General features: G+C 40.3%; 1 protein-coding gene and 1 long non-coding RNA gene across 7 annotated transcripts in view; one reads left to right on the forward strand and one right to left on the reverse strand.

Moving 5' to 3' along the window:
• Positions 1–26,393, reverse strand: part of DGKG (diacylglycerol kinase gamma) — a 210,180-nt gene that overhangs the window by 137,840 nt on the left and 45,947 nt on the right. For all 6 annotated transcript variants that reach the window (XR_004476058.2, XM_033403218.2, XM_049710225.1 and 3 more), the window contains exons 3-5: positions 22,239–22,315; positions 14,322–14,487; positions 13,681–13,743 (exon numbers count right to left, since the gene is read on the reverse strand). Coding sequence is in view for 5 of the 6 variants with exons in the window: in XM_033403218.2 (XP_033259109.1) it covers positions 13,681–13,743; positions 14,322–14,487; positions 22,239–22,315 (306 nt within the window). In the remaining variant the exon portion in view is untranslated. The remainder of the gene's footprint in view (positions 1–13,680; positions 13,744–14,321; positions 14,488–22,238; positions 22,316–26,393) is intronic.
• LOC125964498 (uncharacterized) overlaps positions 3,491–26,393 on the forward strand; it is a 168,563-nt gene continuing 145,660 nt past the window's right edge. The window contains exon 1 of the long non-coding RNA XR_007477565.1: positions 3,491–3,604. This is a non-coding gene — a long non-coding RNA (uncharacterized LOC125964498). The remainder of the gene's footprint in view (positions 3,605–26,393) is intronic.

Raw genomic sequence — 26,393 nt, forward strand, 5'->3', positions numbered from 1 at the left:
AAAGCTTGACCCAAAAATGTCAACTTACCACCAAACCAGCTTTACAACAAATGCTAAAGGAACTCCTCTAGGCAGGAAACAGAAGAGAAGGAAAAGACCTACAATAACAAACCCAAAACAATTAAGAAAATGGTAATAGGAACATACATATTGATAATTACCTTAAATGAAAATGGATTAAATGCTCCAACCAAAAGACATAGACTGGCTGAATGGATACAAAAGCAAGACCCGTATATATGCTGTCTACAAGAGACCCACTTCAGACCTAGGGACACATATAGACTGAAAGTGAGGGGATGGAAAAAGATATTCCATGCAAATGGAAATCAAAAGAAAGCTGGAGTAGCAATTCTCATATCAGAGAGAATAGACTTTAAAATAAAGCCTATTACAAGAGACAAAAAGGACACTACATAACGATCAAGGGATCAATCCAAGAAGAAGATATAACAATTGTAAATATTTATGAACCCAACATAGGAGCACCTCAATATATAAGGCAAATGCTAACAGCCATAAAAGGGGAAATCGACAGTAACACAATCATATTAGGGGACTTTAACAAACCACTTTTACCAATGGACAGATCAACCAAGATGAAAATAAATAAGGAAACACAGCTTTAAATGATACATTAAACAAGATGGACTTAATTGATATTTATAGGACATTCCAACCAAAAACAACAGAACACACTTTCTTCTCAAGTGCTTATGGAACATTCTCCAGGATAGATCATATCTTGGGTCACAAATCAAGCCTTGGTAAATTTAAGAAAATTGAAATTGTATCAAGTATCTTTTCCGACCACAACGCTATGAGACTAGATATCAATTACAGTAAAAAAAAACTGTAAAAATTACAAACACATGGAGGTTAAACAATATGCTACTAAGTAACCAAGAGATCACTGAAGAAATCAAAGAGGAAATCAAAAAATACCTCGAAACAAATGACAATGAAAACACGATGGCCCAAAACGTATGGGGTGCAGCAAAAGCAGTTCTAAGAGGGAAGTTCATAGCAATACAACCCTACCTCAAGAAACAAGAAAAATCTCAAGTAAACAACCTAACCTTACACCTAAAGCAATCAGAGAAAGAAGAACAGAAAAACCCCAAAGTTAGCAGAAGGAAATAAATCATAAAGATCAGATCAGAAATAAATGAAAAAGAAATGAAGGAAACAATAGCAAAGATCAATAAAACTAAAAGGAGGTTCTTTGAGAAGATAAACAAATTGATAAACCATTAGCCAGACTTATCAAGAATAAAAGGGAGAAGACTCAAATCAACAGAATTTGAAATGAAAAAGGAGAAGTAACAACTGACACTGCAGAAATACAAAGGATCATGAGAGATTACTACAAGCAACTCTATGCCAATAAAATGGACAACCTGGAAGAAATAGACAAATTCTTAGAAAAGCACAACCTTCAGAAACTGAACCAGGAAGAAATAGAAAATATAAACAGACCAATGACAAGCACTGAAATTGAAACTGTGATTAAAAACCTTCCAACAAACAAAAGCCCAGGACCAGATGGCTTCACAGGCAAATTCTATCAAACATTTAGAAAGAAGAGCTAACACCTATCCTTCTCAAACTCTTCCAAAATATAGCAGAGGGAGGAACACTCCCAAACTCATTCTACGAGGCCACCATCACCCTGATACCAAAACCAGACAAGGATGTCACAAAGAAAGAACTCTACAGGCCAATATCACTGATGAACATAGATGCAAAAATCCTCAACAAAATACTAGCAAACAGAATCCAACAGCACATTAAAAGGATCATACACCATGATCAAGTGGGGTTGATCCCAGGAATGCAAGGATTCTTCAGTATACACAAATCAATCAATGTGATACACCATATTAACAAATTAAAGAATAAAAACCATACGATCATCTCAATAGATGCAGAAAAATCTTTCGACAAAATTCAACACCAATTTATGATAAAAACTCTCTAGAAAGCAGGCATAGAGGGATCTTCCCTCAACAAAATAAAGGCCATATATGACAAACCCACAGCCAACATCATCCTCAATGGTGAAAAACTGAAACCATTTCCACTAAGATCAGGAACAAGATAAGGCTGCCCACTCCCACCACTATTATTCAACATTGTTTTGGAAGTCCTAGCCATGGCAATCAGAGAAGAAAGGAAATAAAAGGAATCCAAATCAGAAAAGAAGAAGTAAAGCTGTCACTGTTTGCAGATGACATGATACTATACATAGAGAATCCTAAAGACGCTACCAGAAAACTACTAGAGCTAATCAATGAATTTGGTAAAGTAGCAGGATACAAAATTAATGCACAGAAATCTCTTGCATTCCTAGACACTAATGATGAAAAATCTGAAAAAGAAATTAAGGAAACACTCCCATTTACCACTGCAACAAAAAGAATAAAATACCTAGGAATAAACCTACCTGAGGAGACAAAAGACCTGTATGCAGAAAACTATAAGACACTGAAGAAAGAAATTAAAAATGATACAAACAGATGGAGAGACATATACCATGTTGTTGGATTGGAAGAACCAACATTGTGAAAATGACTATATTACCCAAAGCAATCTACAGATTCAATGTAATCCCTATCAAAGTACCAATGGCATTTTTCACAGAACTAGAACAAAAAGTTTCACAATTTGTACGGAAACACAAAAGACCCCGAATAGCCAAAGCAATCTTGAGAAAGAAAAATGGAGCTGGAGGAATCAGGCTCCCTGACTTCAGACTATACTACAGAGCTGCAGTAATCAAGACAGTATGGTACTGGCACAAAAACAGAAATATAGATCAATGGAACAGGATAGAAAGCCCAGAGATAAACTCACACACATATGGTCACCTTATCGTTGATAAAGGAGACAAGAATATACAATGGAGAAAAGACAGCCTCTTCAATAAGTGGTGACAGGAAAACTGGACAACTACATTTAAAAGAATGAAATCAGAACACTCCCTAACACCATACACAAAAATAAACTCAAAATGGATTAAAGACCTAAATGTAAGGCCAGACACTATAAAACTCTTAGAGGAAAACACAGGAAGAACACTCTATGACATAAATCACAGCAAGATCCTTTTTGACCCACCTTCTAGAGAAATGGAAATAAAAACAAAAATAAAGAAATGGGACCTAATGAAACTTAAAGGTTTTGCACAGCAAAGGAAAACATAAACAAGATGAAAAGACAACCCTTAGAATGGGAGAAAATATTTGCAAATGAAGCAATTGACAAAGGATTAATCTCCAAAATATACAAGCAGCTCATGTAGCTCAATATGAAAAAAACAAACAACCCAATCCAAAAATGGGCAGAAGATCTAAATAGACATTTCTTCAAAGAAGATATACAGATTGCCAACAAACACATGAAAGGATGCTCAACATCATTAATCATTAGAGAAATGCAAATCAAAACTACAATGGGGTAGCACCTCACACTGGTCAGAAGAGCCATCATCAAAAAAATCTACAAACAATAAATGCTGGGGAGGGTGTGGAGGAGAGGGGACCCTCTTGCACTGTTGGTGGGAATGTAAATTGATACAGCCACTATGGAGAACAGTATGGAGGTTCCTTAAAAAACTAAAAATAGAACTACCATATGACCCAACGATCTCACTACTGGGCATATATCCTGAGAAAACCATAATTCAAAAAGAGTCACGTACCACAATGTTCATTGCAGCACTGTTTACAATAGTCAGGACATGGAAGCAACCTAAGTGTCCATTGACAGATGAATGGATAAAGAAGATGCAGTGCATATATACAATGGAATATTACTCAGCCATAAAAAGAAATGAAATTGAGTTATTTGTAGTGAGGTGGATGGACCTAGAGTCTGTCATACAGAGTGGAGTAAGTCAGAAAGAGAAAAACAAATAACATATGTTAACACATATATATGGAATCTAAAAAAAAAAGGTCATGAAGAACCTAGGGGCAAGACAGGAATAAAGATGCAGACCTACTAGAGAATGGACTTGAGGATATGGGGAGGGGGAAGGGTAAGCTGTGACAAAGTGAGAGAGTGGCATGGACATATATACACTACCAAATGTAAAATAGATAGCTAGTGGAAGCAGCTGCACAGCACAGAGAGATCAGCTCGGTGCTTTGTGACCACCTAGAGGGGTGGGATAGGGAGGGTGGGAGGGAGGGAGACGCAAGAGGGAAGAGATATGGGGACATATGTATAACTGATTCACTTTGTTATAAAGCAGAAGCTAACACACCATTGTAAAGCAATTATACTCCAATAAAGATATTAAAAATTAAAAAATAAAAAAGTAAAGAAAAATAAAATGACCCACGTTTGAAGTTAAAAAAAAAAAAAGGTTCTGAAGAACCTAGGGGCAGAACTGGAATAAAGACGAAGAAGTAGAGAATGGACTTGAGGACACAGGATGGGGGAAGGGTAATCTGGGATGAAGTGAGAGACTCGCATGGACATATATACACTACCAAATGTAAAATAGATAGCTGGTGGGAAGCAGCCGCATAGCACAGGGAGATCAGCTCGGTGCTTTGTGAACACCTAGAGGGGTGGGACAGGGCTGGTGGGAGGGAGACGCAATAGGGAGGGGATATGGGGATATATGTATACGTATAGCTGATTCATTCTGTTATACAGCAGCAACAAACACAACAATGTAAAGCAATTATACTCCAGTAAAGATGTTAAAAAAAAAAAAAGGTCAAACTGTTTCCAAGGAAACCTAAGTGTATCCCAAAACAAAGCTCAGGAATATATATAGGAATACAAAAATATCTAGTACAAACAATGTAAAATTTTCAAAGTTTGGCATTCAATAAATTATTGCTAGGTATGCAAAGAAGAAAATGTGAACAATAATGAGAAAAATCAACTGAAATGGATCCAGAAATGACAGAGATGATATAATAGACAAAACATTTAAAATAGTTATTATAACTGTATTCCATATATCTAAGAAGCTGGAAGAAAGACTGAACATGTTAAGTAGAGACATGAAAGATATTTAAAAATGCCCACATCAAGTGTCTAGATATGATATGCTAAATGAAAACTACAAATATACTGAGTGGAATTAATAGCAGATTAGATATTGCAGAAGAAAAGATTAGTGAATTTGAAGCATCACTACAGAAACTATCCAAAAAGACTACAAAAAAAGAAAAAAAAAGAGTATCATACCGGTGAGCTGTTGGACAACTTCAAGTAGTCAAATAAACATGTAATTGGAATACCTGAAGAAGAGGAGAGTCAGGAGCAGAAAAAAAATTAAAGAAATAATGGCTGACATTTTCCCAAATTTGTTGATATTTGATAAAAACTATGGAACCTCAGCTACAAGATGCTCAATGAACCCCAAGCATAAGAAATATATATAAAACTATACCAAGGAACACCAAAATCAAATTGATTACAACCAGTGATAAAAATCATAAAAGAGGCCAGAGAAAAAAAGACACCTGATATAGAGAGAAACACAGATAAGAATGACTACAGTTTTCTTACTGGAAACAAAGTATGCTAGTAGCCAGTGGAACAACATCTTTAAAGAACTAAAAGAAAAAAAAACCTGTCAAATTAGAATTTTTTTTTAACATCTTCATTGAAGTATAATTGCTTTACAATGGTGTGTTAGCTTCTGCTTTATAACAAAGTGAACCAGTTATACATATACATATGTTCCCACATCTCTTCCCTCTTGCATCTCCCTCCCTCCCACCCTCCCTATCCCACCCCTCTAGGTGGTCACAAAGCACCAAGCTGATCTCCCTGTGCTATGTGACTGCTTCCCACTAGCTATCTATTTTACGTTTGGTAGTGTATATATGTCCATGCCACTCTCTCACTTTGTCACAGCTTACCTTTCCCCCTCCCCATATCCTCAAGTCCATTCTCTAGTAGGTCTGTGGCTTTATTCCCATCTTACCCCTAGGTTCTTCATGATCTTTTTTTTTTCTCTTAGATTCCATATATATGTGTTAGCATACGGTATTTGTTTTTCTCTTTCTGACTTACTTCACTCTGTATGACAGACTCTAGAATTCTTTACTCAGTGAAATATCTTTAGAATTAAAAGGCTAAATAAAGAATTTTTCAAATGTACAAACCATATAGAGCTGCGTTACAAGAAATGGTAAAGGAAATCCTTTCACTAGAATTACACTATATGGAAACCTGGATTTATACACAAGAATGATAAGCACTGATAAATACAAATAGATAAATATAAAGAATATTTTTTTATTAATTAAATCTTTTAAAAAGATAGTTAACTATGACAATAATAACATATTGTGTGGTTTATAACATGTAGAAGTAAAATGTAGAAGTACAAAGTACAAAGACCTGGATAAGAGAAATGGAGGTATGTTGTTGTAAATTTCTTATAGTATATGCAAAATGAAGTTCTGCTACTTGAAGGTAGACTGTGATAGTTAAAACAACTAAGGTAAGAAAGGAGATAAAGTGAAATCATAAAAAAATTCAATTAACTTAAAAGAAGGCAGAAAAAGAGAAAAAGGGAAAAGAAGAACAGATAGAAAAAAGAAAACAAATAGCAAGATGGTGGTTTTAAACCTAACTATAACAATTATCACAGTAAATGTAAATGTTGTAAAACTCTAACTAAAAGGCAGATATTGTCAGATTGGATTAAAAAATAAAACCCAACAACACGCTTCTTATAAGAAAGTCAATTTAAATATACAGACACAAATACATTAAAAGTAAAACAATGAAAAAAGATATACCATGGCAACACTAGTTAACCAGAGTGGCTATATTAGTTATGAATATAATTATAATAACATAAATTTCAAAGCAAAGAATATTACTAGGGATAAAGAGAGTCATTTCATAATGGTAAAGACGGCAAGTCATTAAGAAAACATAATAGTCCTAAACATTTCTACCTCTAGTTCTTTACCCAAAAGGAATGAAAGGTGTCTGTCCAAAATTTGTATACGAATGTTCATATTTTATTTTTAATAGCCAAAAACTGGAAACAACCCAAATGTCCATCAGCACATGAATGGATAAACAAATTGTGGAATATCTACCTGTATACTGAAATACTAATCAGCAATAAAAATATGTTAATTACTGATACACACAACAACATGGATGAATTTTTAAATTATTATGCTGAGTGAAAGAAGCCACATGGAAAAGAGTACATACTGTATCAATCTATTCATATAAAATCTAGAAAATGCAATCTGGCTTATAGTGACAACAAGCAGATCAGTGGCTGTATGGAGATGGAGATGGGTGGGTAGGGAGGGTGGGAGGAAGGGGTGATAAAGGAAACTTTTGAGGCTGATGAATATCTTCATTATATTGATATGGTGCTGATTTTATTGGTGTATACAGACATAAAAACTTATTAATTGTACATTTTAAACATGTACAATTTATTTTATGCCAAATTGTATTTTGTTTTAAAACAAAATTGTCAAAAAAACCAAAAAACAAAATTGTCGTTATGTGCAGATAACATAATACTCTACATAGAGTACCCTAAAGACTTCATGCAAAAACTGTTAGAATAAATGAATTCAGCAAGGTAGCAGGATACAAAATTAATATACAGAAATCTGTTGCATTTCTTTATACTAGCAATGAAATATCAGAAAAAATTTAAAAATCCTGTTTAAAATTGCATCAAAAAACCCCCACAAAAATCCTAGGAATTAAACCTAACCAAGGAGGTGAGAACTATAAAACATTGATAAAGGAAGTTGAAAATGATTCAAAGAAATGGAATGATACCCTATGCTCTTGGATTGGAAGAATTAATATTGTTAAAATGGTCATACTACCCAAAGCAATCTATAGATTTAATGTGATCCTTATCCAATTACCCATGACATTTTTCACAGAACTAGAACAAATAATCCTAAAATTTATACAGAACCACAAAAGATCCAGAATTGCCAAAGCAATCCTGACGAAAAAGAGCAAAGCTGGAGGCATAACCCTCCCGGACCTCAGATAATACTACAAAGCTACAGTAATCAAAACAGCATGGTATTTGCACAAAAACAGACATATAGATCAATGGAACAGAATAGAGAGCCCAGAAATAAACCCATACACTTGAGGTTAATTAATCTTTGACAATGGAGAATATACAGTGGAGATACGATAGTCTCTTCAGCAAGTGGTGTTGGGAAAGCTGACAGCCACATGTAAATCAATAAAGGTAGAACACACCCTCACGCCATACACAAAAGTAAACTCAAAATGGTTTAAAGATCTAAATATAAGATATGACACCATAAAACTCCTAGAAGAGAACATAGGCAAAACATTATCTGACATAAATCATAGCAATATTTTCTTAGATCATTTTTCCAAGGCAAAAGAAATAAAAGCAAAAATAAACAAATGGTACTTAATCAAACTTAAAAGCTTCTGCACAGCAAAGGAAACCATCAACAAAATGAAAAGATGACCTACAGAATGGGAGAAAATATTTGCAGATGATGCAATTGACAAGGGGTTAATATCCAAAATATACAAATAGCTCATAAAACTGAATGTAAAAAAACCCAATCAAAAAATGGACAGAAGACTTAAATAGACATTTCTCCAAAGAAGACATATAGATGGCCAACAGGCACATGAAAAGAAGCTCAACATCACTAATTATTAGAGAAATGCAAATCAAAATCACAATGAGGTATCACCTCACACCAGTCAGAATAGTCATCATTGAAAAGTCTACAAATAATAAATGCTAGAGAGTGTGGGGAGAAAAGGGAACCCTCCTACACTGCTGGTGGGAATGGAAATTGGTGCAGCCACTATGGAAAACAGTATGGAGGTTCCTTAAAAAACTAAAACTAGAGCTACCATATGATACAGCAATCCCACTTCTGGGCAGAGAAGAAAACTCTAATTTGAAAAGATACATGCACCTCAATGTTCATAGCAACACTATGTACAATAGCCAAGACGTGGAAGCAACCTATGTGTCCATTGACAGATGAATGGATAAAGAAGATGTGGTGTATATATATACAAGGGACTATTATTCAGCCATTAAAAAGAATGAAATAATACTATTTGCAGCAACGTGGGTGGACCTAGAGAGTATCATACTAAGTGAAGTAAGTCAACAGAGAAAGACAAATATTACATGATATCACTCATTTGTGGAATCTAAAATATAATACAAATGAATTTATTTATAAAACAGAACCAGACTCACAGACATAGAAAACAAACTGATGGTTACCAAAGGGGAAAGGGAGTGGGGGGAGGAGTAAATTAGGAGTATGGGATGAACACATACATACTACCATATATAAAATAGATAAGCAACAATGATTTACTGTATAGCACAGGAAACTATATCCAGTATCTTGTAATAACCTATGATGGAAAATAATCTGAAAAAATATATACCTGAATGACTTTGCTGTATACCTGAAACTGACACAATATTATATATATATATATATATTTAACATTTATTTATTTGGTTGCACGGGTCTTAGTTGTGGCATGCGAACTCTTAGTGGCAGCATGCATGTGGGATCTAGATCCCTGACCAGGGATCGAACCTGGGCCCCCTGAATTGGGAGTGCAGAGTCTTAACCACTGCACCACCAGGGAAGTCCCTAATACAATATTATAAATCCACTATACTTCAATTAAAAAAACATTATTACAGCCTTTCCCAAAGATCCTTTGGTTACCAGAGCTTTGACTGGATCTTGAGCCATTGTTCTAGTCCTCACTGAGGTCTACTGTTCAGTCCAGCAGTGGAAATGCTGGGGCCCAGAGGGACTGAGTGACACACAGTCCCACTGGTGTCCTACCTGCTCATGCTGCCTTACATGAAATAACCCTAACCCACACCCATCCAAGCACATCCCTCTGGGACTACCCTCTTCCAGAGCACAGAGGTTTTGCCCAGGTGCCACATTACATACCCTTCTAAATGAGGGTTCTTGGGCAGAGATGACTTGTTCCACCTTCTCTCTTAGTCTCTGTATTACTTCTTACCTTTCAGTTGGGCTGTGTGGAAAGAGCGCCAAGCTAGAGGCAGAAAACTGGGTTTGTGCTAAATGGTGTGTGATCTTGCACAAGAAGGCTTATTCCCCACACCCAACCTCAGTTTTTTCATCTGTTAAAAGACAGACTTGCATTAAAATTGATGTTTACCAAAAGTTTTGAATGACATGAATAATGTTTGTGAATATAATGCTAAGTGAAAAACAAAGCTGGATCCAAAATTATATATATAGTCTGATTCCAGTTCTGTAAAAAATTTATGGAAAAAACCCTACAAGGATACATACGTATAGGGGTGTGTGTGTGTGTGCATGTGTATATGTGTGTGTGTGTGTGTGTGTGTGTGTGATCACATTGGTAGATTTAGGTGATTTTGTTGTTTCTTTAGTTTTTCTGTACTCTTCAGAAAATTTTTTATTGATACAATGTGTTACTTTTAAAACTGGAAAAATATATTAAAAAAAAATGGAGGGACTTTCCTTGAGACTCCAACAGTCCAAGCTGCTGAACCATCTCAATAGCCTGAGGAACTAAATAAAAACCAGGAGAATGAAGTTCACATTGAATGAAGTTCATGGGCATTCAGGGAAGAGTGATTTCAGCCCTTCCTGAGCTGACATCCTGACAATGACATGTTGCTCAAGGCTCTGAGCTGACCTCTGGACTCAGTGAAACCCCTGTCTGCTGTGCTTATGGACCCAACCATGCCCCCACCTGGCTCTGGGAATGAATAACTTAAAGTGGGTTGTTCTAGATCTGAGCTTGGAGCTTGATCTGATAGGCACAAACAGCCATATCAAATGAGAATAGAGTTTCTTCTTCTTGGGCAACAGGAAAAGCGTGGAATTTTCAACAGATGGCCTGATCTAAGGTGATTCCAGAACTTGGCTCTTCCTTGTTGGCAGAGGCCCTGCTCTGTGGTGTCCACCTGTCCCTACATTCTTGTTTTTGGTGAATAGGGGCATCTAATTAAGACATTCATGGAAGGTGGCCCAACAGGAAAAGGATTTGCTACTTAACATCACAAGTTACAAAAGAGGGTGAAAAAATGCTGTACATCTCCCTGGGCCAGCAGTCAGATAACTGCCCTTTCATGACTGGACCACAGGAGACTGATATGCTGCATGCAAGGGAAAACAGTGCATGACAAATCACTTCTCCAGGAGCAAGTCTCTGGAAGTTGTTCTGAGACCCCAAATGATACAGATATTGCAAATAAACATGGTGGTCAAATAAGCCAGCCAAGGTCTATTATCATCATTCATTATCTTTTCTCAAATATCACATAATGACGGGATCCCCACTAAGTCCTTGTCTGGTACCTTGGAAACTTCAGCCACTGAAACAAACTCTGCCCAGGCAATTTGGAACCTCAGGGAATGAAGTGTAACTTCTCTCAGGTTCCTCTTGAAGTTCCAGATACTTGGACTAAGAACATCTCTGGTAAAGAATCTGGGTAAAGAAAAAGATGCTTTTCTTTGATTTTTTTGCTGAGAGTTTAGAATAATCTCAAAGCTTCCAGTTTGAAACTTTTCTTTCTACCATGAGAATGATTTATGTCATAAAATGCCCTCTCTATTCCCAATAAGATTTAAGACTTATTTATGACTTTAATCCATTTGACCAAAGGGCCCTAGACCTAGCATGCGTGGGTGAGATGCTGGGCAGAGGGGTGGGTGAACCTATACTTTGCACAGCCTTGCCCTGCTGCTGTCCCTGAAGGCCTCAGGAAGGCACCAATACTCTTAATCCTTGCTTCCTGGAGCTCTATGAGAAGTCTAAATTTTGCTGAGCTTATGGTCCTGAGGCAATTCTCCTTTCCCAACCATGTTCTGCTTTCCATTCAGAGTGAATTTTTGATCTCATCAGTCTTTCAGTTACACACTGAAAACTCTATAATCCTCTAGTTGCCCTTTCGGCAATGACTGGAAAAAAGATGAGAACTACATCTAGCACCCACTCGAAGAAATTCTCTCATCCTAAGTCTCTGTTACAATTAGTTCTCATTCAGTTGTATTATCTCTTACCTATTCTGCCATGTGTGTATGTATGTATATAATATATATTGAAAGATACAAGAAAACTGCATCTTTATCCCCTGGGCACATCCCAAGAGCTGGAATTCACCAATGTGCATCAATCTTTTCCAAACAATAATGCAAAGGAAATAAGGTCTGTCTCTCTGAGTCTTTGTATGTGAAGCTCCAAGAGCAACCTGGGAGGGAGACAGTCCCTGAGAGTCCTTCCATGAGAAGAGGATGCCCATCTGACACAATTGGAGACTGAGGGTGCAGACTGAAGGAGATCTTGGCAGACATGATGAGTTGAGAATAGAGTATACTTCTGGAGGGTGGCCTGAATAATAACTGCTAATATTTACTGAACATTTACTCTGTTCCAGGCACTATACTAAGCATTTTACACACATAACTCACTTAACCTTCATATCAACACTTACTGTCATCTCATGTTACAGATGGGGAAACTGAGGCACAGAGACATTGTTCAAACATACCGAAGGTTTCAGAGCTAGGTGTGTCAGAGCTGGGTGTCAAACCCAGGAAGTCTCTGAAGTCCAGATTCTTAACCAATATGCTTATTACCTGACCCAGCTTAGGCTGATAGTGTCCAGGAAATTTGTGCTACATCTTAGAACAGAGGTCAAGGAGGATAATCTTTGCTCTTTCCAGTTTTACTAGGAGCTTCTGCACTTGGGACTGTGCCTGTCAACAGCCTCTCAACAGAGGAATGGCCTCCCATTGATCAATGTGCCAGGGAAGGTTCCACATCAGTCACGACCCAAGAGACGGTGCATGGACAGCCAGGCATCATGATGGTGGCTCCACTGGGAATGCAGCCTTGATCATTCCACTAGGACCTAACCAAATTGGTGCCTTTACGTGGAGACAAACCTTAGTCCAGGCACCTCAAGAGAGACCATTGCTTCCTATCTTGGTGCAGGAAAGAGCAGCAGCTTGGAGGATGGACAATTCTGGATTGAATCCCTAGCTCCTCAGCTCGCACAGTGGTATGTAATCTCTTACAGCCTCAGCTCCTCAGTGTGTGGCGTGGCATGATTACAAAGGCTAAGGTGAAACATGCAATAAAGCAGGTGCCTGGCAAATAGATCTTCAAAACAACATTAGCTGGCTTCCTCTTGCTCCTCTCAACTTGTTCAAACAAGTGCATGTAAATATTGTGGGAAATCAACCAGAGCACACTCTTACCCTCTTTCCGTAACCCCCTTCAGCCATTCACTGGTAGCGTCATCTCCACCTCAGCCCTATGGCCACTTCTTCCCATACACTCTGTCGCTCTCTTTTCCTCTGCCCACCCCTCCCCTCACCGTACACTTTCTCCTTTTCCCCTCTTTGGCTAGGCAGACCCGTCAGAGGTAAACATCTAATGAGCTGACCGAAGTCCTGGCCTGCCCTGTTTTGGGACAAATGAAGCAAGAACCTTCATCCAGCCCCAGAATCCCAACACATTTGAGCGTCAGGGGCCCCAGAGGTGGAGGCAGACAAGATCTGCTCAAAGGCATACAATTACATGGAGACAAAACTGCTGGTTAGATTCTCCCCCTTCCCCAAGGATGGGGTACTGCCCACTCCTCCCCCGAAGACTTACCCACGTCAGGGGCACAAGCCTCGTCTGCTTTGGCAGCATTATCTGCATTCTGTATGTTGGAATCTGGGGAATAAAAAGAAGATGTAGTGACCAGCCCATGCCCTCTAGGTTTTGAGAGAGGCAGGTAGGAGACTTTCCCACAAAGTCTGGATCTCTTGGGTTATGCCCATGTCTCTGGTGTCAGCTGGGTTCATGCTCACTTATTGGGGTTGGTAGTATCTCCCCCATTATAGCCCAAACTCCAGAAAGACAGTAACCACACCCTTCCCCTCCTGTGACTCTCCCAGGCTAGTCCCAGCCTGGGCACAAGAGCTGAATGTGCTCTCCAGGGACTGGCAGCTTTTGTGGAAGGCCCACCCGCCCCTGCCATACATTAGTTTGTGCCTCCTCTTCTCCCCATCCTCTCCTCTGATCCTGAGTGGCAGGAATTATGCCCTTTTTATTTCTCTTACTGAGAGATCCATCAGACAGGGCTTCCTGAAAGGGTAGGAGTCTTGGTCCCCTGGTCTCTGTTTCCCCCTCTTCCCCATAGGGAAGTTACCAGGCACAGAGGACCATCTAGGAGTGCAGGCTGAACCTGTGGCAAGTGGGTTAGCGCTGCAAAATCTCCCTTCCATCCTGGGGAATGCTGGTCCATGTACCTGGGCCACTGGCTTCGCTGTTGCTGGCCCCCTCCTTTGGGTGGGACGGGGTCTCCTGTCTGGGCTTCTGGCTGAAGGCCAGGAAGAGGTGTGTGCTCAGTGGCTGTGGAAGGTCCACCTCCAGGTACGCCCTCATGAACAGCTTGAAGATGTCATAGCTAATAGGCTGAGAAGGGATAAAGAGGGAAGAGTCAGTGGACAGAAGTGAAGAGACAGAGGGTGGGAGAGGAGAAGAAGGAATGGGGGAGCTGGCAATGGAAAGGGAAGCAGAAGGGAGTGGAGTGATTGGTGGGGGCAGGAATGAAAAGGCCTGGGAGTCGATAGAGGGTGAAAAGCATAGGCAGTGGGGGTAGGACGTGAGGAAGAGAAGACGCTGTTGGTTGTGTGTTGGGGCTTGGTGGGCCATGGAACCATGGGAGGCTTTCGTGACAAGGCATGTCTAAGTTTAGGAAGAAAAGCGGGTGCTGAAGACTGAGCACTGGGAGTGAGGGCTCTGCCTGAGTCGGGGACCACATGGGGGTCTTGTCTCTAATGGGCAGGACTAGGTCAGTGCCCTGGAATCCTAGGTAAGATGAAGAAGAATGGTAGGGAGAGGGAGGCAGGGAGGACAAGACAGGGGTATGGGATTAAGAGATACAAACTACTATGTATAAAATAAAAAGCAACAAGGATATATTGTACGGCACAGGGAAATATAGCCATCACTCTGTCATAACTTTAAATGGAGTGTAATCTATAAAAATATTGAATCACTATGCTGTATACCTCAAACCAATATAATATCATAAATGAACTGTATCGCAAAAAAAAAAAAAAAAGGATGAAGAAGGATGTAGTTGAAAACACAAGGAGAAGAAATCGCTCTTCTGCGGTATGTCAATTTTCTGCTTATGCCGTGAGGGATGTGATTCCTGAGGATTCAGGTCTCAGAAAATAAAAAAGAACAGGCTCCGTCTTTCATTACTTTCATAATTGACCCTCTTTGGACAACCCTCAAGATACCAGGGGAGGGAATGTGTCTGGCTCGACTGCTCTCAAAACATGTCCTTGTGAAGGTTTCAGGCACCAGGAGAGAAGAGCAGGAAGCCAAGGACGGAAGGTAAAACCAAGAAACATGCCAAAACCTCTCCCTGCTGTATGTCGCCCAGTGCTGCCTGGCTTCTGGTCCCAGGTTGGGAGAACTGTGCCAGAAAGGGCTGCTGCACTCAGCAAACACTCGGCAACAACAGTGCGCAGTGAGTCATCACTGGCTTGTGCTTTGATGGCATCAGATTCTTCATCAAATCAGCAGATGCTCCTGGAAATCATCTGAGGAAGCACTCCTCCAAGATCTGCTGTGCAGGCTTTTGTGAATAATAGCGATAAAATCCCTTTTTGGGAGCCTACTTGGCTCTCTCTGAAAATGTTGGTAGCATTTAACCCCTTGTCTCTTCTGGGAGATCTGGGAGCCTTCGCAGAACCAGAGTTGGCTGGCACGTGCACGATCAGGTTTTGGATACAAAGTCCTGGTCCTTAAAACAAGCAATGCCCTCTGGACCCCACTGGGAGGGAGCTTGCGAGGCAGTTTCTCCTTAGCCCCAGGCTGGGCTATTTAAACATCTCTTTAGCAGAGTGAAGGAAGCCTGATTCAGTTGGACAGAGGATAATGAAGGCTCATTACCAGATGAAGGCATCTCTAAGCAAATGGTGGACTTACATTTCTTGTGACAGGCATCAATCTCTATTTCTCTGCCTTTCCTGCCCCAGAATCTCTGTGGCTCTCTCTTGTACTCTTTCTGTCCCTCTCTGCCTCCACTGCCTCAACACCTCAGAATGTCCCTTCCACACACATCCTCTTTTTCCCAGTACACATCAGCAAAGTCTTTTCCTCCCACTTTCCCAGCGGAACCCATAATGACCTGCAATTCCACCCTCCCTGCCTCTGATGGCATCTCCCAGCACCTGCTTGTCTACCTGCAAGCACGTTCGGGTCACTCTTCCAAAGAAACTGCTGTCTGCTCGAGCTACTAGCCTGTGCTTCTTCCCTTCCCCTTCACACTTCTCCTCACCTCCTTAATCCATTCGATTTGGATTCTAGCTCATCACCTCTGAATCTGCTCTCTTGAAGGTCACAAATTCAATGGTCTTTGTTTTAGATCTTCTCATCTTTATTATTAATTTATTTTAAAAGGCTCTTTTTGCATCGTCCTTTCCTTTGCACTATTTTAATCGACAAGTACTGTTTTACAATATAGTTTTGAGTTCCAAAATGTTGTTAATTTTTTTTCTGGTTGGCCTCAAATTGAAAACTATCAGCATATTTCTGGAAAACAGCGTATACTAAATGATTTAATAAAAAAGGAAATTCAGTTAAACAAAGTCTTACATGATGCTCTTAAAAAACCAAAGCTGAAAGATCTTCAAACAAGATCAGTGTGAGATTCAGGAGACCTCGTGGCTGGTCTGAGGTCCACCACATTTTCCTCCTTTTTTGAACCTCAGGTTTTTCTTTAGCAAACTGTGAATGCTGGACCAGAAGATCTCAAGCTCTAAACTTCTCTTGGGTTCTTCCTTAAACCAGTTCCTCTTCCTGACCCTACAGTTTCTATTCATGTCAATGGCAGCATTATCCTCCAAATATTCCAGCCTCAGCTTGAACTCCCAGTTGTCTGAGATCAATTCTTGTCCCTTCCTTCTTTCCACTGTTCTTTTGCAACGTCTGTCATATCCAGGTCTTTTCTGTATCCATTGCCCGTCGGCCCCACCCTGACAAGGCGGCTGTTGAAGTCCCCCATGCTCCTGGTTTTCTACTCCTGTTCTATGTGTCCTATCTGGACAACTGCAACACCCCTCAAAGGCTTCCTTGCCTCCACCTCCATCTGTTAGTCCTCTCATCTTTTCCATCCTTGCCAAGGTGATCTTCCCAAAGCACAGCTCTGATCAGACTGCTTCCCAACTAAAAAACTTTCCATGGCTTCTAATTGCCCATGGGAGAGTTGACATCACTTGTCTCCAAACTTTTAAAATCATGCGCCCTTCTGTAAGATTTTCAAGCACACATTGTCATTTATCTTTACTTATACATTACATATATGTACTACTGTGCTCCGCTACTATACATTATAAAAGACACACAAAGAAATTAGAAAATAGAAATTAGATGAGATAAAAATCAATGTAAATAGAAAGTCTAATATGCAGGATTCCTACAGTCCAGTGGATCATCCTGTGCACTCCCTGAATCCTCTGGGGTTCACAGCCCTACCACAATCCCACTCCAACCTAGATTTGTAGCTACTTCAAGTTCGGAGACCATTCTGGTCTTTTCTCCTATAATTCTCTGTGTGTACCTTCACATTCTGCCCACACTGATCTCTGTGTTCTTTCCTGGCCAAGCTTCCATGTACTTAAATGAACTGTTTTCTTCTCTACCTGTTAAAATTCCAGCTATCCTTTATGGTCCAACTCAGATGCCACCCCTTCCAGGAAGCCTGGTATGATCTCTTGTGCCTGAATTGCTATACATTTCCACGTTGGTTCCTGACTTGGGACACCCATATCTGCTGCCCTCGCAATATATAGTTGTTCATGACATACACACCTTAGTTCCTCGACTAGATCTAGAGCTCCTGGAAGGTAGGGAAATGTCTTATTTCTTCTTTGTATCCTCCACACCACGGTATTTCCTAATAGGTATTTTAATGGACGTTGGGTTTCTAGTTGGTACACTTGGCTGTCATCAATCATTGTGGGTTCTGTTCAGTCAACATATATGTACTGAGTCTCCCAAGTACAAGACACAGTGCTGGGCACCACTGGAGAACACACCAGTGAATTAGGCGTGAGTCCATACCTTTAAGAGACTCAGTGGGAAAGGTATTGAAATAATTCTAACACAGGGTCAACAGTGGTGAGTGTCACAGCAGAAGAACTGACAAATTATTATGAGAACTTAGAAAACAATGATGATTGAACACATGTCCAACCATTTATGGCCCTATCCTGGGGAACAAAATGGCATAAAATAAGCCCAGAAACACAGAGCATTCATGTCAGAAGAGCTCAGAGGAGACTAGATCTCCTTACATCACTGAGACTCTGGAATTTTACTGATTTGCCCCAGCCAGCTAGCATCAAAGCGAAACCAGAAGCCTGATCGTCTGACACCTAGTCCAATGCTCCTGCTCTAGTATCTGATCTGTCCCAGGCTCTGGTGCTGACATCGTGTTCCCTGCCATTCCCTCTAAGCACCCCAAGCTCAGTAGGCAAGGAAATGTGACTGAGGGCCACTCTCAAAGTGATATCTGGATTGCAAAAGAGTAAGTTCTTTATGAGCACAGCCCAGGCTCAGGGTAGGTGCTTGGTACATGTGTGATGGGTAGGGAGTGGCCCATACTCTGCCCAAACCAGATAAACAACCACTATGTAGCACGCTGACAACTCTCAGAGCCCTGAGTAACATCTTAGACACTGCCATTGTTCAGACATTTTTTCTTTTTCCCCAGAAACTGCAACTTTCATGTGGAAACTAGCTAAGCAATTGTTAATTCTTCCACAGGTCAAAGAAGGAAGGAGAACTAGATGGAGAGTTTATTGAGCATTGTACATACGTGATCTTACTTAAGTCTCAAAACAACAGTGTGACGTGGTACTATTACTGCCCTTTTGTGGATGAAAAAAATTTTGAGAACATAAATGACTTGCTCAAGTCGTAAAGCAAGTGGCAGAGCTGTGCTTTGTGCTAAGGTGTGTCTGAGTCTAAGATCATGGTGATACCAGGCCCCCCTACCTTTTTGGTTGCACTGTTTCCGTCTGCTTTCTGGCCATCTTCAGCTGTGCTCTCTTCTCCAGAGAATCACTCGGTGCCGATGGGCAAGGGCACGCTTGTCATGGCCAGATGGAGCCCTGCCACTCTGTAAACTTTTATTCCCAGGCACCCTTTCCTAGCAACCTGCCCCTTCCCACAGCTAACTCATTTCTTGTTGAGACATTTTAGCAGCAGTAAGCCATCAAACTCAAGAGAATTTAAACCCTTGCTGTTTCTGAACCCCGTGCTGGGACATTATACCTACTTGAAGCCAGCCACACTGTGAGAGAGAATGAAATCAGAGTGACGGAGCTCCCCTAGGACATGGCAGAGCGGGGGCCAGCCTGATGGAGGCAGGGGCCTGCTTCCGAAAGCTCCTACGGCCTTCACACCCTCGGCAGCCCTGACCAAACTGTTCCCCTCCCACTCTCGTCAGCTTCAGGGCGGACAAGCGGAGGAGCAGCCCCCGCCAGTCTTTGTTCCTGTGTTTTTGGAGGTGGGGGTGGGGACTGGGGGGCTGCACATTCTTTGCTGGCTTTGGCATCATTTCCACATGGCTCCTCCTCAGGAATGTTCTTTGAAAGGGTGCATTCTCAATCTGGCTCCTGTTCTGGCACCCTTCCTCCTGCTTCATTCTCAGGTGATCAGTGCATTTTATTCAAAGCACCTCTCAGGTGTACCTCGAGGGTGTGGGCTCTGTTGATTCACTTCCAGGGCCCAGAAGGGAAGGAGTTGACTCAAGGTTTGTTGAAAGGATGACAATATGAATAAATAAGCGGCCAGCCTCCTTCCAAGTCTGTCCTGCTGATCAGTTGCTTTTCTGCTATTAGCCCTCATAAAAGGACCCAGGACCGGGGAAAAGGGAGTTGAGTTTAAAACATTTTGGCGAAAGGTAACAGAAGGGTAATAATAATGGGCACTATTTTTAAGTGTCCTTAAAGTGTTAGACATTTTGCAAAAAGCATCTTATTTAATTCACTCATCTGCAAGCTTCAAGGTCTTTCTTTTTGGTTGTTTTATATATTCAGTTCACAGAAGAGGAGACTGAGGCCCAGAGAGATGAAATATTCAAGGCCACATTGCTGGTTCGCAGCAAAGCTACGAGTCTAACCTAACAGCATAACCTCCAGGGTCATGGCTCTTAAACTTGGCCCTGCCAGTAGGAAGTAAGTTCTGGAGGGGAGGAACTATGCTTCCTCATCTTCATATCTTCTACGGCATCCAGCACAGTGCCTGGATGTTCAAGAAACATTAGATGAGCTGAATCTGAAAGTAGGGGAGGTCTTGCATGCACTTATTCATTCAGCAAATGTTTGTGGAGTGCCTGCTATAAGCCAGATACTCTTCTGGGCACTGGGGACATAGCAGTGAACAAAACTATTCTAGTCGGGGAGACAGACAATTAAATAAGTAAGTTATACAGTGTGACAGATGGTGAGAAGCACTAAGGAGGAAAATAAGGCAGAGCAGGAAGATAGAAAGCGTCCGGAAAGAGGGTTTAACATTTTAGATAGAGAATGTGACATTCACTGAGAAGGTGATTTGAGCAAACACTTGCAGGAGGTGAAGGAATGAATGATATGGATATCTCGGGGAGGAACATTGCAGGAAGAGGCCAGAGCATGGGCACAGGTGCTAACGTTAGAGCAGCCCTGGCTTGTATGAAGGCATCAAGGAGGCTAATATGGCTGGGAAAAAATGGGAAGAAGAATAGCAAGATACGAGGTCCGATAGTAGGGGAGATGCAGATTGTAATGACCTTGATTTTGACTCTGAGTACCAGGTGGGCAGACCATAAAAGATTGTGGAACACAGCAGTGACATGATCTGACTTCAGTTTTAACAGACTGCTCAGGACGTGTGTAAAGAATAGACTTTCAAGGTCAAGAGCAAAAACAGGGAGCCTAAGAGGAGACTATTGCAATAATCTGGGCGAAATATGGTGGTGCCTCAGGTCAGGGTGATAGCAGAGCAGGTAGTGAGATGTGTCTGGATTTTGGATGTATTTTGAAGGTAAAAATGATGGAGGCGGCTGATGAATTAGATGTGGGATGTGAGAAAAAGAGAAAAGTCAATGATGACTCCATAGTTTTAGGCTGAATAACTTGAAGACTGGACTTGTCATTTACTGAAATGGGAAAGACTGCTGGAAAAACAGGTTTTATAGAGAAAGATCAAGGAGCTCAGTTTAGCTTATGTTAAGTTTGAGATACCTATTTGATTTTTAAGTGGAAATGTCAAGTAAAGGGGTAAGAGGAAAATCAGAAGCGTATAGTGTCCTGAAAACCAAGTGAAGGAAGATTTGACCAATCAGGTGCAATGCTGTTGAGTAAAATGACTTGAGTTTTAGCCACATGCAGGTCCTTGGCTATTTTGACTAGTGATTTTAGTGTAGGCGTGGGGGTTACATGCTGCTTGAAGAGCTTTCAGAAAAGCGGGAAGAGGAGAAATTGGAGGCAATGAGTATAGACACATCTTTTGCACAGCTTACTTGTTATAAAGGACAGGAGAGAAATGAGGTGGTAGCTGGAGGGAGAAGTGGAGCCAGAAAAAGGTTTTTTAATGTAGGAGAAAGAGCAGTATGTTTATTTGTTGATGAGGAAGATCTAATACATAGAGAAAGCTGATGGGAAGGAGATGGAGTGAGAGTGAGAGAGGAATACGTTGTTGAAGCAATGCCTGTCAATAGACCAAAGAGGACGGGACTGAGTACACAAGTGGAGGGGTTAGACTGAGATCAGAGCATAGAAAGCTTGTCCCTAATTACAGGAGAAAAGGTACAGCTAGGTGGGCACATAAGGTGAGGATTTGGGGGAAGATTGCTTCTGACTGTTTCTATTTTCTCAGTGATGTAGAAAACACAGTTGATAACTGGGAATTGAGAAAGGGAGGAGGAGTGAGAGATTTGAGGAGAGAAGAGAAGGTATGATGTGGCCTTCTAGGATAGTGAGAAGGTGAATGGACTTGAGGAACTTATGATTCCAGGTAGCACCAGTGGCTCACTTGAAACTTGGGAGAAAATATGTTGAGAAGCATGTTCTTCAAAGTGAGCTAAACTTCTAAGAGAGGAACAAATTATGGGAAGGTTAGAACGTGGGGTTTTTAAAGGCTTGAAATGAAAATGTTCTTACCTCATGTGGGTCATATTGTTTGAGGCTCCCACCCTCATTAAATTCAGCCAAGACATCATTTATCTTCTTGGAAGAATCTGGAGAGACATAATCCATATGTGAAACATGGTGAACAGTGAATGGGAGCTGGGCCAAGTAATATCTCCGTGTCTAATCCTGATTATGATGGAGTGAGCCCTCATTCCAGAACCACGTGGAGGAATGTCACCGTCATCTGCCCTTCTGCCCTCTCATTTATTTATTTTTTAGTATATTTTCTCTCTTTCTGTATGAAGTATCTTTCTAACCCACAAATCTGATTAGATCATGCCTCCGCTCAAAACCCTTACACAGCTCTTAACTTTCCCAGGATAAAGTCTAAACCCTTAGCTTGGTATACAAGTACTTGGTGATCTGACCTAGCCTATTCCTTATCTCTTCCCTTAAACTTTCACTCACTCAATTTTTCAGCCACATCAAACCACATTTCTAGAAATTTCTTAATATGCTCTGTACTTTTTCATGGAGTCTCTTCTCTGCATTACAAACTTCACTCAATTCTCAGTACCCAGCTCAAATGTCAACTCCTTTGAAAAGCCTTCCTTTACTAGTCAGAGTTAATCACTCCCTCCCTGGCTCCCACATGGCTTGTACGTAACTACATAACAGCACCTGTCATATGGTGTTATATTTATTAACTTGCCTTTCTTGCTCATCTCCTGCCTCAGTTCAACCTTGAGAGTCGTAAGCCTTTGTATACCATATCAAGGCCTGACATATAACCAGTGTTCAGAAAACCAATATATTAGATGATCGAATAAACATCTGAGCAGAAATTTTAAAACATTTAAAATTTTGTTAATTAAATGGGATGGGTGGGCATCAAGCCTGGCGGGGTTCTGTCCTTGGTGCTGAAACAGAGACAGGATTCATAAAGCATGGTAGTTTAGAAAATTCTGCTTTCCAGAGGAAATAATTTAGAAACTACTGGAGAAAATTGCGGCGTTTATTTTCTTTTCTTTTCTTTTCTTTTTTTAGTTTATAAGGGAATTGGGAGTCAAGAGAAGGGAGTCAATAATTGTCATTATAACATCTTGAGTAGTTACCAGTACTCTAGACATCAAAGAAAACCAGGATTTCTACACTCTCTCTGTCTCACAGTATTGTGGATAAATAAGAGCTTCTCAAGCTCTATTATTGTCATACTTTAAACATCTGAACAAAGGGCAATGTCACTAAAAGCTGATATAGTGTTCCTTGGTGTTTGGGCTCTTTGTACAGAGGGCTGTGCTTTCTTAGGCCTACGTAAAGTGGATGTGCTTGTGGGCTGGGCTGTTCTCCATGACTTTGCTGACTTGGATTCAATCAAGCACAAGTTATAATCATTTCAGGATTAAGACATATTGAAATGCCACAGGAAAACACTGCTGTTGCCTAAAAATGGACATTTCTTTCTGAAATTCAAAACAGATGTTGGAAAACTAATAGCTCAGTGAGATCCAGGCAGCAGATGCCATCAATTTGGGTTGCTTCCAGTCAATTCAGAAAACACTATGGAGAGTAAGATGTTGCTAGGTACTGCTGATGAACTAGTTGGGGACAGGATATGAATAACTGTGGTAATAATAGCTACCTCTTATTAAAGACCTTTACTGCATATTCTCATATGCTCTCCCCTACCAGTCCATGCAGATTTGGTAATATTTTCTTCTGTTCACAGATGAGGAAACTGAAAGTCAGAAAAGTTAAATGACTTGCCTAAGAGTCAGGGTTTTGACTCAGGTCTAGTCTGGCTCAAAAGTCTGTATTCCTTTTCCTTAGGCATTATTCACTATTACTTCCCAAACATTTGCTAACACAAGGAAAGGCGTAATTAATGCTGTGGCAATGATATGAAGTTCTTGGAAGCACAGAGTGGGGAAGAAGTAAAATAACAGGGAATAAGTAAAACTAGGATGAGAGAGGGGTTAAGGTGGGGACTGGGGATGCCCCATGAAGGAGGTAGCATTTGAGCTGGGGTGTAAAAATGAAGTTAGGTTTCGAAAGGCAGACATGAAGTGGACAGGGCATTCTCAGAAGAGACAGGGTGAACAAAGATATGAAGATGGGCACCACGGAACCTTTAGGCAAGGTTAGAACCAGAGAGTAGTCTGGGGCCAGATTTGTGGGAGTACTGAATGCCGAGTTAAGGACATTGATTTCAAATTGTTGAAGACTTTTTGAGTAGTACAGTAACATAACCAGGTCTATTTTTTAAAAGTCACTCAGGCAACAGAATGGAAGAGAGGTTAGAAGTAGGTCAGATTTCAGTTAAGGTCACACATAAATTATATTCAAATTATTCTATGAGTAGCTTAAATATTTAGGAAAAAACACTATATTTTAGAATCTATTTCAATGGGAGATTTTCAGCTCAGCCAGAATGGCCAAATTTTTTAAAAAATGAAAAATTTGGAGCATGGGTCTTCCTGGTGCGGCTTCTGCAAAAGTAGTACAGAGCCAGCATTCTGACTGAGAACCAAGAAAGTGATTTCACTTGAATTTTGTTTTGTTCTGTTTTCCCCATCTTTCGTTCCTGCTTAATTTTTCTCCATAGCTCTTACCACCATTTAATACTCTATATATTTTACTTCCTTAGCTTTATTTTTTTAAACTTATTATTATCTTTTAACATCTTTATTGGAGTATAATTGCTTTACAATGGTGTGTTAGTTTCTGCTTTATAACAAAATGAATCAGCTATTCATATATTCCCATACCTCCTCCCTCTTGCATCTCCCTCCCACCCTCCCTATCCTACCCCTCTAGGTGGTCACAAAGCACTGAGCTGATCTCCCTGTGCTATGTGGCTGCTTCCCACTAGCTATCTATTTTACATTTGGTAGTATATATATGTCCATGCCAGTCTCTCATTTCATCCCAGCTTACCCTTCCCCCTCCCCGTGTCCTCACGTCCATTCTCTACCTCTGCATCTTTATTCCTGTCCTGCCCCTAGGTTATCCAGAACCATTTTTTTTTTAGATTCCATATATATGTGTTAGCATATGGTATTTGTTTTTCTCTTTCTGACTTACTCCCCTCTGTATGACAGACTCTAGGTCCATCCATGTCACTACAAATAAGTCAATTTCGTTTCTTTTTATGACTGAGTAATATTCCATTGTATATATGTGCCACATCTTCTTTATCCATTCAGCTGTCAATGGACACTTAGGTTGCTTCCATGTCCTGACTATTGTAAACAGTGCTGCAATGAACATTGTGGTACGTGACTCTTTTTGAATTATGGTTTTCTCAGGGTATATGCCCAGTAGTGGGATTGCTAGGTTGTATGGTAGTTCTATTTTTAGTTTTTTAAGGAACCTCCATACTGTTCTCCATAGTGGCTGTATCAATTTACATTCCCACCAACAGTGCAAGAGGGTTCCCTTTTCTCCACACCCTCTCCAGCATTTATTGTTTCTAGATTTTTTGATGATGGCCATTCTGACCAGTGTGAGGTGATACCTCATTGTAGTTTTAATTTGCATTTCTCTAATGATTAGTGATGTTGAGCATTCTTTCATGTGTTTGTTGGCCATCTATATATCGTCTTTGGAGAAATGTCTATTTAGGTCTTCTGCCCATTTTTGGATTGGGTTGTTTGTCACTTGAATTTTTGATGTTATTGTCACATTTTAGAGATTCCACCGTTCATCCTAGCAGAAATCCTTTGGTTCTCAAGTGCTATTGAGCTAATCTTGCTTTACATTTAAATATATGATATGTATATTTATATACATATAGGTATATATATTTGTTTTACATATAAACACATACACTCATATATTCATCATAGGTACACATTCAAGTAAACAGGTTTTAAAAAGAAAAAACAGCAGAGGCATTCATTTGAAAATCTTTGACCACTGGCCTAAAATTAAATAGGAAAAAAGCAACCTAAGAGATTGCTGGCTCCTAGATTTCCATGAGGGGTATTCCTCACCATACATTTACATCAATCTGTTTTATGGGCTTTTATGAGCTCATAGCATCAACACCTTTCCCTTTCAAAAAAGAGAAACAATCTAATTCTCAAATTTGAGACCCATTACTTTCTCCTTGGAGGTCCTTTGAAACTTTACCACAGCTTTCTTCTCAACAGATTTCTGGGCTGGGTTGCTCTTTCCCTGAGG

Source organism: Orcinus orca, chromosome 5 (genome assembly GCF_937001465.1).
Source record: "Orcinus orca chromosome 5, mOrcOrc1.1, whole genome shotgun sequence".
Taxonomy (NCBI): Eukaryota; Metazoa; Chordata; class Mammalia; order Artiodactyla; family Delphinidae; genus Orcinus; species Orcinus orca.